Source organism: Scleropages formosus, chromosome 3 (genome assembly GCF_900964775.1).
Source record: "Scleropages formosus chromosome 3, fSclFor1.1, whole genome shotgun sequence".
Taxonomy (NCBI): domain Eukaryota; kingdom Metazoa; phylum Chordata; class Actinopteri; order Osteoglossiformes; family Osteoglossidae; genus Scleropages; species Scleropages formosus.
In genome coordinates this window covers 40,669,318-40,685,537 of record NC_041808.1, presented here as the reverse complement: position 1 = coordinate 40,685,537, position 16,220 = coordinate 40,669,318, and the positions used below count along the sequence as shown (strand labels likewise).

Sequence of the window (16,220 nt, the reverse complement as noted above, 5' to 3'; positions counted from 1 at the left end):
CTTAAGAAAGTTCCGGAATGTAAGGCAGCACTGTACACTCTATGGTGTTCGCTCAACGACAAAGTCGAACTGCTACTGGTTTCACAGAACGTAACCCCGTCGCTAAGTGGCACATACCTGTATTTAAAAATGTGGGGGAAAAAAACTGTTGTACAGAACATAAAACATTATACACCTGACACTCAGTGCAAGACCCTGACAGCTGGTTATTGAAAGATCACTGACTAAATACAGTAGAATAGCTGATATGAGATACACCAGTCCTGTTACATTTTTCTTAGGTTTTACCTATAAAATCACCACTCAAAAATTTCAATTTAAAATCATGAAAAGCCATGGAGTTGGGAGAATAGGAAAAAATCTTGATCAAAATTAGCTATAAATGCACATAAAGATGTGTGCATCTATGTCCAACTAACAAAATTCCAGAAATACAAAGTACATTTTGTTAAATTTCAAATACACCATTAATGACTTCTGTGTTTCAGGATAAATGCATGATCCATACATTATAAACTTTTCAGAACTTTTTAAAAATGTCACACAACTGAGGTGTCCTGTTTCTCATGACTCTCTTCCCCTGTTTCACACATACAGTTAAAGAGTATGTGTTACACACAGGGGCTGGATACCAGAGGTGGGACCCAAGTGTGGGATCTTTCACTTTTAAGCTCAAGGGGCAAAGCAATTCTCGTGGTCGGGGACACGCGTGGATCCAGAATCGAGGCGCAAACATTGGTCTGAGGGATGATCCGAGGTCGTGGTCGATAAGGCAAGGAAAAGGTTGAAACTGCGGGAAGCAGGGCTCAGTGACAAGGAGGTGGACAAGGGAGCAAGGAAGGGGGGACACTAGGTGAAGATCAGGCAAAGCAAAGGTAAAGTTGAAGACAACAGGTGGGACGGTTGCCTCATACGAGATTCCATGACCTGGGAGCGGTGGAGTGGCTCCTTATATACTCTGCCCTGCTGATCATAACCTGGTGCTTGTGGCTGGCGAGTGGTCGTGGGTGTGACAGTATGTTAGTGACCAAGTTCAGGGAATTTCATTTTTAAATTTATATAAATAAGCACTTTGTAGGGATTCTGAAAAAAACTGTTTCCATAATAACTGTTAGTTATTTAATATTAATTAACTCAAAGTGAACCTGTTCTTTGCCAGAAACTGCTCATCAAATGACACGGACTGAGAAAATGTGGCAGAGCTCTGATTTTACCTATAGCAGTGTACTATTTTTACTGACCAAGTATTAGTGAATAAATGTAATTAATCTAGTTCTTATTCAACATGAATAATTATACGACAGTGTACAGGAGGAGCAGTGAAGACGTTTTCAAAACAGCATCTGTTTAAACCTGTAGGGGGGTCTATGCAAAGTTATCCTCCACTGTGCTGCTATAAAAATCAGAATCACATACAGTATCAGGTCATACTGACACCACTTGTTCTGAGGTATTGGACAATGGAACTGAATATTGTTGGGAGTTTAATCTTCATACTGGGGTCTCTGCAAGGTAGGACCGGAGAAATTAAAACTGCAATACAATATTGTAACTGTACCGGATGCACAAATGGATTTCAAAGTATTGAGTAAACTGTGACATGTTGGTTTTTACAGGGATCCAGTGTGATGACATAACGTTGGATCAGTCACCTCCTAAGGTGAAGAGACCAGGAGAGTCTGTCAAGCTGTCCTGTGTCATTTCTGGGTTTCAAATGACAAACTACTACATGCACTGGATACGACAGAAAGCAGGTGGAGGACTGGAGTGGATTGGAAGAGTAAACTCTGGTAGTACAGATGATCCAGACTACGCAGCATCCCTGAAAGGACAGTTCACCCTGACTGAGGACGTCTCCAAAAGCACACAGTACTTGGAGGCCAAGAGTCTGAAAGCAGAGGACACGGCTGTTTATTACTGCGCTCGAGAGTCACACTGACTCCTCTCAGTTCAGCAGCTGTACAAAAACCACGAGCTGCAAAACAAGTGCATGTAAAGTAATTCTTCTTTATTCAGTTATATTTGTACTTTGTAATGGATATTAAAAAAAAAACATTTTAACAAAGTGATTATTAATTTTTTAAGAACTTAATCGGATCATTACAGTCCTAGGGGTTACTCTGTGTGGCACACCTGGGCTGCAAGACAGAGGACAGGGAAGGTAGGGAGACTTTAACACAACTTGTGCCACAATCTGTCACACTACAAGTCACACATCTTCCGATTCCTGTGTTTTATTCTGTGTCTCTCCTTCGATTCTTCCAAAAGACTTTTCCAGATCACTCAGTTCACTGTTCATCAAGCAACAAGACAGTGAAAACACTATAAAAGTGAATAGTATTTACCAACAGTAATTTCAAAATGATCAATATACCAGTGTTATATGAATCCATCCTGAACTGGGAGGAATGCAGAGAACCACCTGGAGAGAAGATGCCCGTCTGTACCCTCGAACACAGACAGATTTCACTCAACTGGAGTAAAAAGAAGGGAATCAAGTGTGGAGAGGTTTCTTAAGGTTTCCTTGACAAATCAATCCTGACTTGCTCTGCAACGACTTGTTAAATTACTGTATCTAGTAATATGTAGTTTTAAATATGCAGTTTCAGTGATAACTTGTTCCTTCATCATCAGCGGTTTACATTGAGGATGACTGGTGGTACCTCTGTTGCCTCGTAAGTTAAATTATTTCAAGAAAACTTAGCTGTAGGACAGTTGAATCAAACAGGTAGCCAGAGATTTCACACACTTTGGTTGAGGGAGAGCTCCTATGTGAGAAATCTAGGACTGTGGCACCGTTATATTCTATTAAGGCGAAGCCAGAACTGTTTACATTGTTGGAAAAATATAATTACATGTTTAACTTTCCCTGCAGTGAAAGAAAGGGGTCCCTGTATGTGAATGTTTCCACATGAAACCCTCCCTGTTACGCCTAACAAACATTGTCCCGTTGCTTCTTGTGAGCTTTGTTCTATTGTTTCTGCTCCAGTGTTTTTGTTAATGGCTTTTTGGCTTCCCCAAATGCCCTGTGAAGAACTCCTCAATGAAAATATTTTCCATCTTTCACCCTCTGTCTGTGTCAGAATGAAAAACCAAGCATAGTGTGTGACCCCTGTGATGTACCTCATCTCTCACAGGGTATAAGGTTTAATTCCACATGGTGTAGTGAAGATGCTGTTTCCTGTGCTACAGTTAAGGGGCAGCATTTTACTACATTTTTGGGCATCACTGCTGTTGGTGTTGATCTCAGAACTAGCAGAGAAAGTTCGTCTGTAGACTTTGCAGAGTCAGCAAATTGAACAAACACATTTTATGTCCTCATGCTGGTATTTAGACTCTTTCTGATAAAAGTGATAAAACTGTTCGATCAGATGACTGATTTAATTCTTTAGTTCAGTCCTGTCCACAGTCTGACAGCACATTACATTTAGCAGACACTTTTCTCCAAAGCAACTTCCAATGAACTCAACGTAGTGTTATCAGCCCACACACCTTATTCACCAAGGTAAATTACACTGCTAGATACACTACTTACAAGGGGTCACTCATCCATACAACAGTGGAACACACTCTCTCTGTCACTCCAACACTATAGTAGAACCTGAACAGCATGTTTCAGGAGTGTGGGAAGAAATCCACATGGACACGGCGAAAACATGCAAATTCCATACAGACAGAGTAGAGATCGAACCCACATCTGCTCACATCACCCAGGCGCTGAGAGACAGCATTGTTGCTTGCTGCGCCACCACGCTGCCCAGAAATTAAAGTTTCCTCCTTTATACCTTTAATTTACACACAGTTACTATAGTACCACACCACCAATGTATGCAAACCTGACTTAGTCCTGACTCTTAAATACCAGTGATGGACACAAACCCCAGCAGGAGACACTCATAGATCTTCACACCAGTTCAGCTTCAGCACAAATATGTTCCCTGTGTCTCTGCTGTTACTGCTGGCAGCTGCTTCCTGTGAGTCTTTTTTAAACTCCAAGTGGACTTCAATATGTTATTTCAAAATTTAATTGTTTTGATGAATCAGCTGGAGAGCAAATGAACTTTTATAAAGTTCCAATTTCCATTTGGGTTTTGTAATGCACTATTCAACAGGAAAAGAATAAATTAATTATCTGAATAAATATAAATGTAAATAAATGAATTCACATCAAATTGACAAGGGAATTATAATGCAGTACTACCACTAGCCAGAGGATGTCGCTCTAATAAAGGCTATGAGAGGAGTACAGTGGTATATTTCTCATTTGGTCCACAGCACTGAGGTGCATTTCCGGACCCTGTACTGCATGACATTTTCTGGCCCACTGGGTGGTACTGACCAATAATTATACATAATTTCCTATTGATAATGAATAATCCATAATAATGATGCAGAATTGATTCAGTAATTTTGTTCATCATTACTAAGGATTATTGAGCTTAATTAAGAATGGATTATATAGTATTACTCAGTCACTATCTATAACCGTTTGTCTGAACGCAGGGTCATAGTGGTCTGAAACCTATTGTAGGGGAGTAGCAGTAATATATAGACACAGGCTGGTCAGGCAACTACTGAGGAGGCCAGTCTCAGGATACAGCTGAACCACCCATACGCACGCACGCACGCACGCATTGACTGAAACTGCTTGTCCTGAGCAGGGTTGCGGAGAACCGGAACCCAACCCGGCAACACGGGGCACAAGGCCGGAGGGGGAGGGGACACACCCGGGACAGAACGCCAAGCCGTCGCAAGGCACCGTAAGCTGGACTTGAACTCCAGACGTGCCAGAGAACAGGACCCGGCCAAACCTGCTGCACCACCACACCCCCCTACCACCCGTACGGTATATTATAAAAAAAAATGTCACTGGAGGCTACTGTAAGAATGACACACACAGCCTTCTGCCACAAGAGGAGACCAACTACTTGTACAGTATATTATATCCATGTGACAGTGATGATGAAGTACAATGAAGATGAAGTGCCTGCTGTGAGACCTTCCATGTGGACCTGCCTACAGCTCTGAATCCTCCTTTTAAACCGAGTGTCACCTGTCCAGTCAGAGGGAGGAGTTCATGCAAACTGAGCTCTTCCTTCTACATTTATATCTGTGCACTGAGCAAAGAGGGAACGAACGCCGAGTTCTGGCTGCTTTAACTGACATTTTACCACAGTCACACACATTCACCATGACCTTCTTAACTGCTCTCCTGTTAATGACAACATGCTTAACAGGTACATTTTAATGACACATATAAGCTGTGTCTGCTCTTGAGTACTGAGATGGAGGTTCAATGTTTATTTTCTTTCCACAGGTGTTACTGGTCAGACACTGACTCAGTCTGAAGCAGCAGTTAAAAAGCCTGGAGAATCTCATCGACTCACCTGTACGGCCTCTGGCTTCACTTTCAGTAGCTATGACATGCACTGGATCCGACAGGCTCCTGGGAAGCCACTGGAATGGGTTGCTTATATTTATGACAGTAGCTACATAGGCTATGGCAGCTCGTTTAAAGGCAGATTCACCATCTCCAGAGACAACAACAAGAACCAGCTGTATTTACAGATGAATAACTTGAAGGATGAAGACACTGCAGTTTATTACTGTGCGAGAGACACAGTGAGTGGAGACACTGCAGGGCTGTACAATAACTGCTCCAGTACATCTCACACTGAGGGTCACTCAAGTGTGTCTCTGCAGCACTGTGTTGTTCTTCCTGTCCACATGGTAGAACTAGCAGAAACTGGTACTGGTAACAAAAATTAATAGGAACCATTCCGAAGAGACATTTATCTACTGTACTGAAATATTTATGTTATTCATATTAAAATGTCCAGGTTAAGATAATTTTTGCTTCCGACTTCTTTTTTAGAGTCCACTGAATAAACCACCCTGCTGTTCGGCTCAATCAAAGCAGATTTGTAATAATAGAATTCCTCTCCACATTTCATCTCTGAGCTCACATGCTGTAGAACAGATGTCCTCCCAACATCACATGTCTTCCCAGTTGAATTTCAGAAACTTTTCTTCAAGCCATTTTTTAACTATTTAGTTTCACCTCTACTGTTTCAGTGGCCTTTAGTAAACGTCTCTCGGACTGCACCCTGTTAAAAATTCAATTTTGCAACATTTCATTTAATTTAAACTTTATTTTGTTCGACTTATTGTCTAATAATTTGGTTTTGTGTTACTAAAAATACCACGTTATAGCTGCTGTACTTGTTAATGTCATGCTCACGACCGCGTGCCCTGCACGTCCACCTAATCAAGGAGACACAGGATAACAGGGCGACTCAGAGACTCGTGAGTGCGGAATCTCCTTGAGAGCAACCAAAGCACCTTGTGTGAGTTCTTTACCCGTGTGTTCTCCTGCTGTTTGGCTCCTGGACCCTTTGCTCTTGTTCTCTTGATTTTGACTCCTTCCTGCCCCTCTGAGTATTCCTGCTACCGCATCCGAGTCCGTCGGCTGGATTCCCGAGTTCCACCGTGACGGCCAAACACTCCTTTACTACCAGTTCTGATATTATAAGCAATCTGGGAGAAATATCTCAGTTAAAATCTGAACATATTCACTTTGAAGGAAAATACTTTGAAAACCGTATATCAGCAAAATTTCATATAAAATATAACAGAATGAAATTTGTTAGCAATGATGTTAGAAAAATTGGAATAGTACACACAAGCTTCCCAGAACAGTTTTATTTTTCACACAGATGTGTTTTGGCAGGATGCCTTCCTCAGTGTACATGTGTACTGTGTACTATCTGTAATGCTGATGTCTGTGACAGGTATTGACATCATACCTCATGGACCAACAGGAATTATATTTTGAAAATAGATCCATTTCACTCTAATTGAATCAACCCAATAGCAGAGTGGGATGTTTGATACAAACACATTCTCCAGAATGAAACCCTTCCTGAAGTCAGAAACTCTCCATACTACGTTATTCTACAGTCTCAAAACTTCTTCAATATTGTTGCATTAACCCACGAGGAATTTTGAATTATTCTTCAGAAATAATTCCAAATTAGACGACTTAACATTCAAGCTTCTATGGTGGACTATGGTAAAGACTTGCCGATTTGAGAGGATTTCGGTGCAGTACAACCACTGGCCAGAAGATGTCACTGTAGGAAATACTCAGAGAGGTGTAGAGTGTTGGGTACAGTATTGCTCATTAGCTCTATAGCAGGGAAGTGCAGTTTTGATACAATACTGACTGCAGTTTTATTACATAGTATAGGGACAACCAATAATTATCGATGTACTATTATTAAGTAGGGGGCGCCGTGGGTTGGGCCACAGTCCTGCTCTCCCGTGGGTCTGGGGTTCGAGTCCCGCTTGGGGTGCCTTGTGACGGACTGGCGTCCCGTCCTGGGTGTGTCCCCTCCCCCTCCGGCCTTACGCCCTGTGTTACCGGGTTAGGCTCCGGTTCCCCGTGACCCCGTATGGGACAAGCGGTTCTGAAAATGTGTGTGTGTATTAAGTAAAAATGTATGTTTTATGAAGTACTACCAACTCAATAACTGTGCTGACTACCAGTTGCCTGATGAGTGTAACGCAAAATATTTGAGTTTTTATTGATTGAAAGCCATCATCAAAAATTGTTAGGCAGAGAGTAACTGTGAAACTTAAGAGAACACACACATTTTCAGAACCGCTTATCCCATTCAGGGTCGCAGGGAACCGGAGCTGAAGCAGGGGACTCCTCGATCTCGAGGGCATTTGCTGAACTGGCAGCTTCAACCTCTTCCACCTCAACTTCACCCCCAAACCCTGCTAATGAAGAACTGTGACTTTCATTTCCACAGTGGGCCTGGCTCACCCCAGGTATTCCGGCTAATGGTAATACATTCTCCCAGTTCCGTCCATCGAACGTGAAGGGCTGAGTAACCACCTCGGAATCTGAGTCTGAGGAGGATGATACAGCTGTCCTCATCCTGGAATCGCTCCTCTGATTGTAACAACTGTTTCGTCTCTGAAAGACTCTGCAGCCTTGTTACTCGTCTCTGTGGAGGATCCAATTCATCTACGCTCCCTGGCAGTCGCACTAAGCACCCAATGGGAAGTAGATGGTTACGGTGGACTGTCCTGATTGTTCCAGAGCCACTTTCAGGTTCGATCTGGTACACTGGCAGATCTTCCATTTTCCCCACCACCATATATGGTAAGGACCTCCACCTATTCTGTAACTTGTGCTTTCCTGTGGCACCAAAATTCCTCAGTAGCACACGGTCTCCCTTTTCCAGAACCTGGTCCTTGACTAATTTGTCATGTGTTCTCTTGTTCCGCTCATGATTCTTTTCAGCAGCTTCTTTAGCCAACTGATAAGCTCTGTTTAAACCTGCTCTCAATTTTGTGACATATCGCTGATATTGCACTTCGTCATCACCCGCCAGCGGCACCCCGAAACACAGATCTATAGGCAGACGAGCTTCCCTGCCAAACATCAACAGATAAGGAGAGTAACCAGTCGCCTCATTCTTCGTGCAGTTATAGGCATGTACGAGTTGACTGATCTTCTGACTCCAATTCTGTTTCTGCCTATGGTCCAATGTTCCCAACATGGACAACAAAGTCCTGTTGAATCTCTCTGGTTGGGGGATCTCCCTGAGGGTGGTAGGGTGTCGTGCGGGACTTGCGGATGCCCAACATCCCCAGAAGATCGCGGATCAGCTTCGACTCAAAGTCACGCCCCTGATCAGAGTGAATGCGAGCAGGGAGTCCATAGCGCACAAAGTACTTCTCAAACAGTACTCTAGCAACAGTTGAAGCTTTCTGGTCTTTTGTCGGAAAAGCTTGAGCGTAATGAGTGAAATGGTCAGTCACAACAAGCACATTCCCAAATCCCTTTGAATCTTGTTCGAGTGACAAGAAATCAATGCACACCAAATCAAGCGGCCCTTTACTTGTAATTTTGTTCAGTGGAGCTGCCCTCTGAGGAAGAGTCTTGCGCGCAATACACCTGCCGCAATTCAGGACATACTCCAATATCCGCACTCATCTTTGGCCAGTAAAACCGGTCCTTGATGAGCTCTGCCGACTTCTCCGATCCTAAATGGCCACAGTCATCATGAAGAGACTGGAGTACCATTGGAACATACAGTCTGGGCAACACAAGCTGCTGTACCTGAGTACCAGATGGCCTTTGCACTACTCTATAAAGCAGGCTACCAATCATTCGCAGCTTGGGACTCTCTCTCAGCAACAATGATACTTGCCACTCTTCACCCCGCACATAAGGAGATACGTGCCCATTCCTGACAGACTCCTTTATTGGGGATATAACTGGGTCAGAGTCCTGAGCGTTTCCCAGCTCGGTGCTGCTTACAAGTTCCAAACGCCCGACCTCGAGACGTGTTGGGAAAGCATAACAGTCCGGGATGGCTTCAGGCGAAACTCCCATGAACTCGGCACATGTTAGCGACCTTACATGCTCTTTACCACAGCGAATCTGTTTGCAAAGAGCCTTGATGTTCTCAGAAGAGAACTCTTGCCACTCCCCAATCTCCTTGGAGAACACATTTCGTGACAATGTGTCAGCATCAATGTTATGGCAACCTGGTCGGTACTGAACGGTAAAATTATATGTAGAGAGCGCAGCAAGCCAGCGATGACCCATTGCGTTCAACTTTGCAGAAGTGAGAACATACGTGAGAGGATTGTTATCAGTTCTCACTGTGAAACTCACTCCATACAAATAATCATGAAATTTGTCTACCACAGCCCACTTCAGTGCTAGGAACTCGAGCTGATGGACAGGGTAGTTCTTCTCCGAAGGGCTGAGCTTTCGACTCGCAAATGCGACGGGCCTCAGACCTTCCGGGTACTCTTGGTTTAGGACTGCTCCCAGTCCATGGAAACTGGCATCAATATGCAATATATAGGGCCTGGTCGAGTCAGCAAAGACAAGAATGGGTGCACTGGTAAGGCAATGAATGATTTGCCTGAAAGCATTTGTACATGACTCATCCCATCGATCACCAAATGGCTCACTCACTTTGTAATAGTCTTTCTTGTTAGTGCCAGCAGCTTTCCGGCCCTTCTGGCATGGAGGATAGCCTTTGGTCAGCTCAGTGAGAGGTTGGACTATGATGGAAAAGTTCTTTATGAAACGACGGTAATATCCACAGAACCCCAGAAAGGACAGAAGGGATGGAAGATCAGTTGGCTGTTTCCACTGAGCTACCGCTTCAACCTTAGCAGGATCTGTCGCAATGCCATGCTCTGACACAATGTGTCCCACATATGTCACCTGTGTGCGGCAGAACTGGCATTTATCTATGGATAATTTTAAACCGGCCTCTTCCAATCGGTCTAGAACCTTGAAAAGGCGTTCTTCATGTTGCTCTAACGTCTTTCCAAAAACGATTAGATCATCTAAATACATGACTACTTCCAATAGATGCATGTCCCCCACTGCCTTCTCCATGAGTCTTTGAAATGTCGCCGGAGCCCCTGTGACTCCTTGCGGCATTCTCTCAAACTGGTAGAAACCCAGTGGGCAGATGAAAGCGGTCTTCTCTTTATCGTCCTCTGCCATGGGAATTTGGTAATATCCACTACGCAAATCCAATACAGAGAACCACTTGCTTCCATTGAGACAATCAAGTGCATCGTCAATGCGTGGCACAGCATACTGATCAGGGATAGTGTGACGGTTCAGTGTCCTATAATCCACACACATGCGCAACTGCCCAGATTTCTTTCGGGCAATAACTATGGGGGATGCATAAGGACTTCTGGATTCCTTTATGATACCTGCTGCCAACAATCCCTGTAGATGACGCCGCAAGTCATCCAGATCAGCGGGTGCCAAACGCCGAGATCTCTCTCGAAATGGCTTATTATCAGTAAGTCTGATCCTATGTTCAACCCCCTTTGCCAGACCAACATCCCACTCACTCATTGAGAACACATTGGCTCGCTCAGCTAACTTGTGTGATAGCCTCCTCTTCCACTCTTCAGGAATGGGTGATTCCCCAAAGTCAAACAAGGCTGGATCAATCCTTGTGGGCTCTTTGGCATCATTACTCCTTGCAAGTCACTGTGTCGGCAACATATAAATGTGCGATGACTGTGCCAGCTGGAATGGAAGCATCTTTACATGACTCATTGCGCAACATAACCAGGAAGTTCTCTTTATCAACAGCTGATGAAAGTATCACAGTGGGCTGTACCAGAACATCAGAAGATACAGCAGTAGTGGGAGCACGCTCTGTAATCACAATGCTTTTCCCCATAGGCTGGGTTTCTGCAATCTTACAGACTGCAACGCGCTCACCAGCAGCAGGAACAATCAAAGGGTCAGGGCCCATCCATCTGACATCGGCCACTTTGTCTCCAGCGTCGGGGGGAACACGCCCCACCTGGGCTGGAGTCATTACTTGAGACGTAAGAGTGCGCACATTCAACGATTGATCAGCACTCGTATCTTCTTGGGTACCAAAAACGAAAGGGCGTACCCTTTTCACATTAGTGCCCAGCAAAACAGGAACGTTATCAGAGCAGCGTGGGTCGGGGCAAACCAAAGCAAGAACAGTAATGGGATTCCCATCAGTCATCCCTTTCTGCGGAAACGCCAACTCCACCTGCACATACCCTCGATAAGGATAACTATCATCAGAATCACTCAGACCCCAGATAGCTAATCCACTTACCGGACACAATGGTACATGTCTCAAATGCTCATTATACCAGCTGTCAAAAATAATTGTTACCTGGGACCCGCTGTCCAACAGGGCTGTACAGATCTTCCCTTCCACCTTGACCTGAACAGTGGAGGGTGGTCCCACCAATCCTTTAGGTAATGAACCAGCTTGGGTACTGGCGAAACCTCTACTCATGTGAACAGCTGAGGGGCTTCCCTCAGCTGAAACACTTGATCCCTGTTTAGTGACTCTCACTGTGCGTTGTGCACGAATGAACTTTTGGATTACTTTCTGTGGGTTTTCTGGTCTGTCGCATTTTGCGGCTGTATGCCCGTCTTCACCACAGCGATAGCAGAAAAACCCACCCTGTTTATGACATGGAAGTGAGCCTCGCTGTGGTATAGCTGAGGACGGTGGTCTGGGATCTGACTTCTCGATGACTGCAGTAGCAGGCTTAACTGACATAATCTTGACTTGCTTTCGGAGTTCTCACCTCTTTTTTCAGGGCTTTCACATCTCTATCATCCTCTGGATGTTCAGTGGAGTCAGCTGTTACCATGCTGGACTTCTGGACCACCACAGGATGAGCAGGGAGCAGAGCAGAACATTCAGCTAACTGAAGCTTCAAAGCTTTCACTTCAGCTTGGAGCTCGTGCATTCCACTGTCTGCATGTGCCACTACAGTTTTGGCCTGGACAGGCTTCACAGTGGACTTCAGTTTCTGTCGAGATGCTTCATATCCCTCCTCAGTGCGAATCTCACTCAACAGTTGTAAGAAATCAGGTGGGTTGTCTCGTCGCTCTCTCAATCTAAGATTCAAAAGCATCATGTCTGCTCCTACAGCTCCCTTGATGAGCTGATCTAGGCGAGCGGCGTTTGCATCCTTTGCTGCAAGACCTCCTTTCTGTATGACTCTGCTCAAAGTTCTCTCAATTCTTCGAAGAAACTCAGAGAGCCTCTCCCCTGGATTCTGACACAGAAGCCTGAATGCAAAGTAGAGTTCCTCACCAGTCTCAGCAGACCCAAAAGTATGTTGAATAGCCTCAATATACTCTTCCGAAGATGCATCAGGGTTGCTAAATCGAACTGCCCGAGCAATCTCCGCTGCTGGACCCTTCAAACTCTCTATAATCTTTAGCCTCTTTTCTCTGTCTGGCCTCTCACAGTTATCCACCATGAGACGTGCTTGCTCTAGCCAGTTTTCAAGCTGTTCCTCCCCCAGTGGGGTCGGGACAACTCCTGAGAAAGTGCGTAGCCTCCTATACACATTGCTATCCACAGACAGCCTGCCTTGCCTCTCCATCAAGTCCCCAACAGCACGGATGATTGCTTCAGGAGAACAGGCTTGGAGGGGCACCTTTGTATTCTCTTCAGACTCAGAAGATTGTTGACTTCCAGCAACCTCATCTGAGACTCCTAAGATTCTCCATGGCTGGTCACTGCCCTGTGGCAACACGTCCAAGGGAACTGCCTTGACATTTACTCTCTCACGGCATTCACATAGAGCCATCAGATGTTGAGTCTGGGGATCATACCTTCGTCCCCGCACTCTAACTCGTCCCAGAGCCTTGATGGATTGCAAAGTCTCTTCAATGAGAGTAATCTCCACATCTTCAGGAATATCCTTCACTAACACAGCATACTCAGGGTTAATGGCCTCTCCCCTACACCAATTACGGAGCTCAGCCATGTCTCAGTTGTGGTCACTGTGCCTTGTCTGGTACTTAACTAGATTTAACATTCAAACCGCAAAACTAAGGGGCCTATACCAATTATCACCAATAAACAGTTATAAAATCTAACACACGTTTATTCCCTGAACCTCACACTGCAAAAATTATATATACTACACAAATAAACTAGTCAATCTAGCTTCCAGTACTTGTTCATCCTAAATTAATTTATCCCAGCGCTGCCTCCATTTTATGTAGCGCCACCCTCCATTTCGCCTAATTATGAGGGTGGTGCCCTGGGTTCTACTCCAATAGAAAACCCAAACTCAGGTATTTCAACAACAAATTTAATAAAAACTCTCCAAACCCCCATAGAAATATTCAAACTGTTATTAACCCCAAATTGGAAATCCCCTCAAAACAAATACAAACATAAATAAAACAACCGAACAGAAAACACACGTACACTCATATCTTACAACAACACAAGCACGAATAACCTTGGTGCTACACACTTTTAAATACTCCGGAGTATTTAACACACGTAAAAACCCCTCGTTGCAGGCCTGGACGCAGCTCGTGTGCGTTGAGACCCAAAATTATGGGTCGCTTCACTCTTGCGAGCAAAAGATAAAAAAAAACCCGCAGTTTACCTTATCCCCGTCCACTCGCGGGTGAAAACTCCAGCGATGCCCGAGGAACTTCGCGCGTTACCGGTAGCACGAAGCGCTATCGGGTTCTCCTCAGTCCTCCTCCGTCACACCGACCGGCGTAGCAGTTCGACAAGACGGGCTGAGCCTGAAACTTGCCGGTTTAACTGGACGTCTCGTCGGACCACGACGAGGACACCCCAAAACTAAACTCGCCAACACAATCCAACTGCGGAGAAGCGATATTTTCTCCCAGGTTACTCGTCCAGCAACCACAAAAATATCGCCTCCCGACACTCTGGAGCGCTCTTTCCAACACACCCGTCTCTCGCTCTCCTCTCTCTCGACCCTTCTAGAAAAGTCTCAACTTTTCCCATTCGTTCCATCCCCCCTGTTCTCTCATTGGTTCGGCACCAAACTGAACCCCCCAATCAACTCACAGTGCGTGCAAAACTAGCACAACGTGTAGGTTGCGCCTGTCCCAACATATGGTGGTAGGGCTTCGACCAACTAGGACTCCAATTAATGAAGCTTCATTTAAACCTTCAAAATTAAACACGCAACCTAGTAGCGCTACAGGGCTACATATGCTTTAGCGTTCCCCGTGGACCTACTAGAAACAGGTTCAGGAGTCGGGGTAAAAGGAACAGACTCTTTATTAACTGTGTCCGTGTCTTTTTCAGCGGTCTTAACAAAGACGTTCCAGACAGTACTGAGTCACTCATGAACAGTGGAGAGTTCAACTAAGATGCTCCCAGCCCCCCTCCACTTCACCCAACAGTTAAGGCTCTACCCCCAGAACTCCCAAGAATTCCCCTCGTGACGAACTGTGCATGAACAATAAAACAACCAATCAAAATGGAACACCAAACTACGTACAGAAATAAACATTAATCATAACTATTTCCACAGAGCTATTTCAGCTCCCTCCAGCGCCATCACAATATTATTAATCAATCACTATCCATAACCGATTATGTAAAGGCTGGGTCAGAGTTGTCTGGAGCAAAGAGGCTCATCCCTGCTATGAAGATGTATTATGGTATTAGTAATGAATCTGTCACCATTCATTTACATTTGAACAATTTGATTTCATCCCCATCGAATTTGTTGAAAAACAGGTGCTTTGCTTTTCCTTTGTGCTCTATACAAATAACTTTGAACAGAAACATCAGTAATTCTTTAAAAATATCCTTCCGCTTCTTTAGCTTTTTTACAGTGATCAGAAAATGTTGCAGTACAGTAATAAGTTTTCTGCTGACACAATTAAGCCATAAGCTGATCTTGCAGATATCCCTGCCCATATCTCACAACACTCTCTATAGAGCTCCTGACCAAGTTATGAGGATATCTTGCTTGGACTACAACAGCTCCCTTCTATTTGGTCTTCCGGCCTCTGGCTTCAAGCCTCTTCAGCTGATCCGGAATGCTGCTGCAGGAGATGTGTTCAACCAGCCAAAACATTCCTATACACCTCCCTTCCTCATCTCACTCCATGACTTTTTGTATCAACTTCAAAACTCTCATCACAGCCTTTAAAATGGTCAAAGGATTTGCCCTCCAGTACTTTCAAGGCCTGATCACTCTCTTCACCCCATCAAGAGTGCAGAGGTCCTCCAGCTCTGACAACTTGGTGGTCCCATGCTTGAGTTTTACAACTATCTCTTTTTTTCCTATGAATTCAAGAAGCAACTATTCATGAAATGTGCACCAGTACAAATGGTGGCACTGGTGAGCCTGGGCTTTAAGAATCACCTATCTACGTTTCTAACTCTTATCTGGTGATGAAATCCGCTTCTGTTAACTATGAGCTGCATGTTGTTGTTACTGCATTCTGTATTTTGTTAGAATATGAATTAATGGAAAATGAAAGCTCAGTGAATCTTCAGTGACGAATGTACGAAAATTTATATACTTCCTCAAATGAATATCAAGAAAGTTGAAGATGTAACATTTTTAGAGAAATGTTACATCGACACTCGTCATATATTACACACTCGTCCTCATGCAAATCTGTTCTCCTTCCTCCCACTTCCCTATTTAAGAGCAGCTGTGAGACACTGACCCTCAGTCATCCTGAGGACTGGAGAGTTGAGGTGAACAGCTCCCACCAGCTCATCTCCATCACCAGCCATGTTCCCTGTAGCTCTGCTGCTGCTGCTGGCAGCTGTTTCCTGTGAGTCTCTGCCTTTGGTACATGGAGGGTAAACAGACTCTTCAAGGCCATTTCAGATACTGAC

The 16,220-nt window shown here is 44.5% G+C and overlaps 1 protein-coding gene and 1 gene segment (V, D, J or C); one reads left to right on the top strand and one right to left on the bottom strand.

Annotated features, from left to right (window-relative positions):
• The first annotated feature begins 1,460 nt into the window (after nucleotides 1-1,460).
• Nucleotides 1,461-1,939, top strand: LOC114910233 (immunoglobulin heavy variable 3-74-like). The segment is given in 2 exon segments: nucleotides 1,461-1,512; nucleotides 1,617-1,939. Coding segments are annotated over 2 exon segments (375 nt in total).
• A 6,611-nt stretch (nucleotides 1,940-8,550) lies between these two features.
• On the bottom strand, nucleotides 8,551-13,347 carry LOC114910232 (paraneoplastic antigen Ma1 homolog). Its single transcript, XM_029250421.1, has 5 exons — nucleotides 12,151-13,347; nucleotides 11,727-11,777; nucleotides 9,451-9,517; nucleotides 8,993-9,060; nucleotides 8,551-8,703 (listed from the first exon to the last, which is right to left on the bottom strand). The coding sequence occupies exons 1-5, from the start codon at nucleotides 13,345-13,347 to the stop codon at nucleotides 8,551-8,553; spliced, it is 1,536 nt and encodes a 511-aa protein (XP_029106254.1).
• Nucleotides 13,348-16,220: the final 2,873 nt, after the last annotated feature.

Excerpts from the sequence above, each read along its gene's own strand:
- LOC114910232 (XM_029250421.1), bottom strand. The coding sequence starts at position 13,347 with ATGGCTGAGCTCCGTAATTGGTGTAGGGGAGAGGCCATTAACCCTGAG. Across the intron at positions 9,061-9,450 it reads TTGCAAACAGATTCGCTGTG|GATCGGAGAAGTCGGCAGAG; the intron begins GTAAAGAGCATG and ends GTGGCCATTTAG. Across the intron at positions 8,704-8,992 it reads AGATGAGTGCGGATATTGGA|GGGCGTGACTTTGAGTCGAA; the intron begins GTATGTCCTGAA and ends CACTCTGATCAG.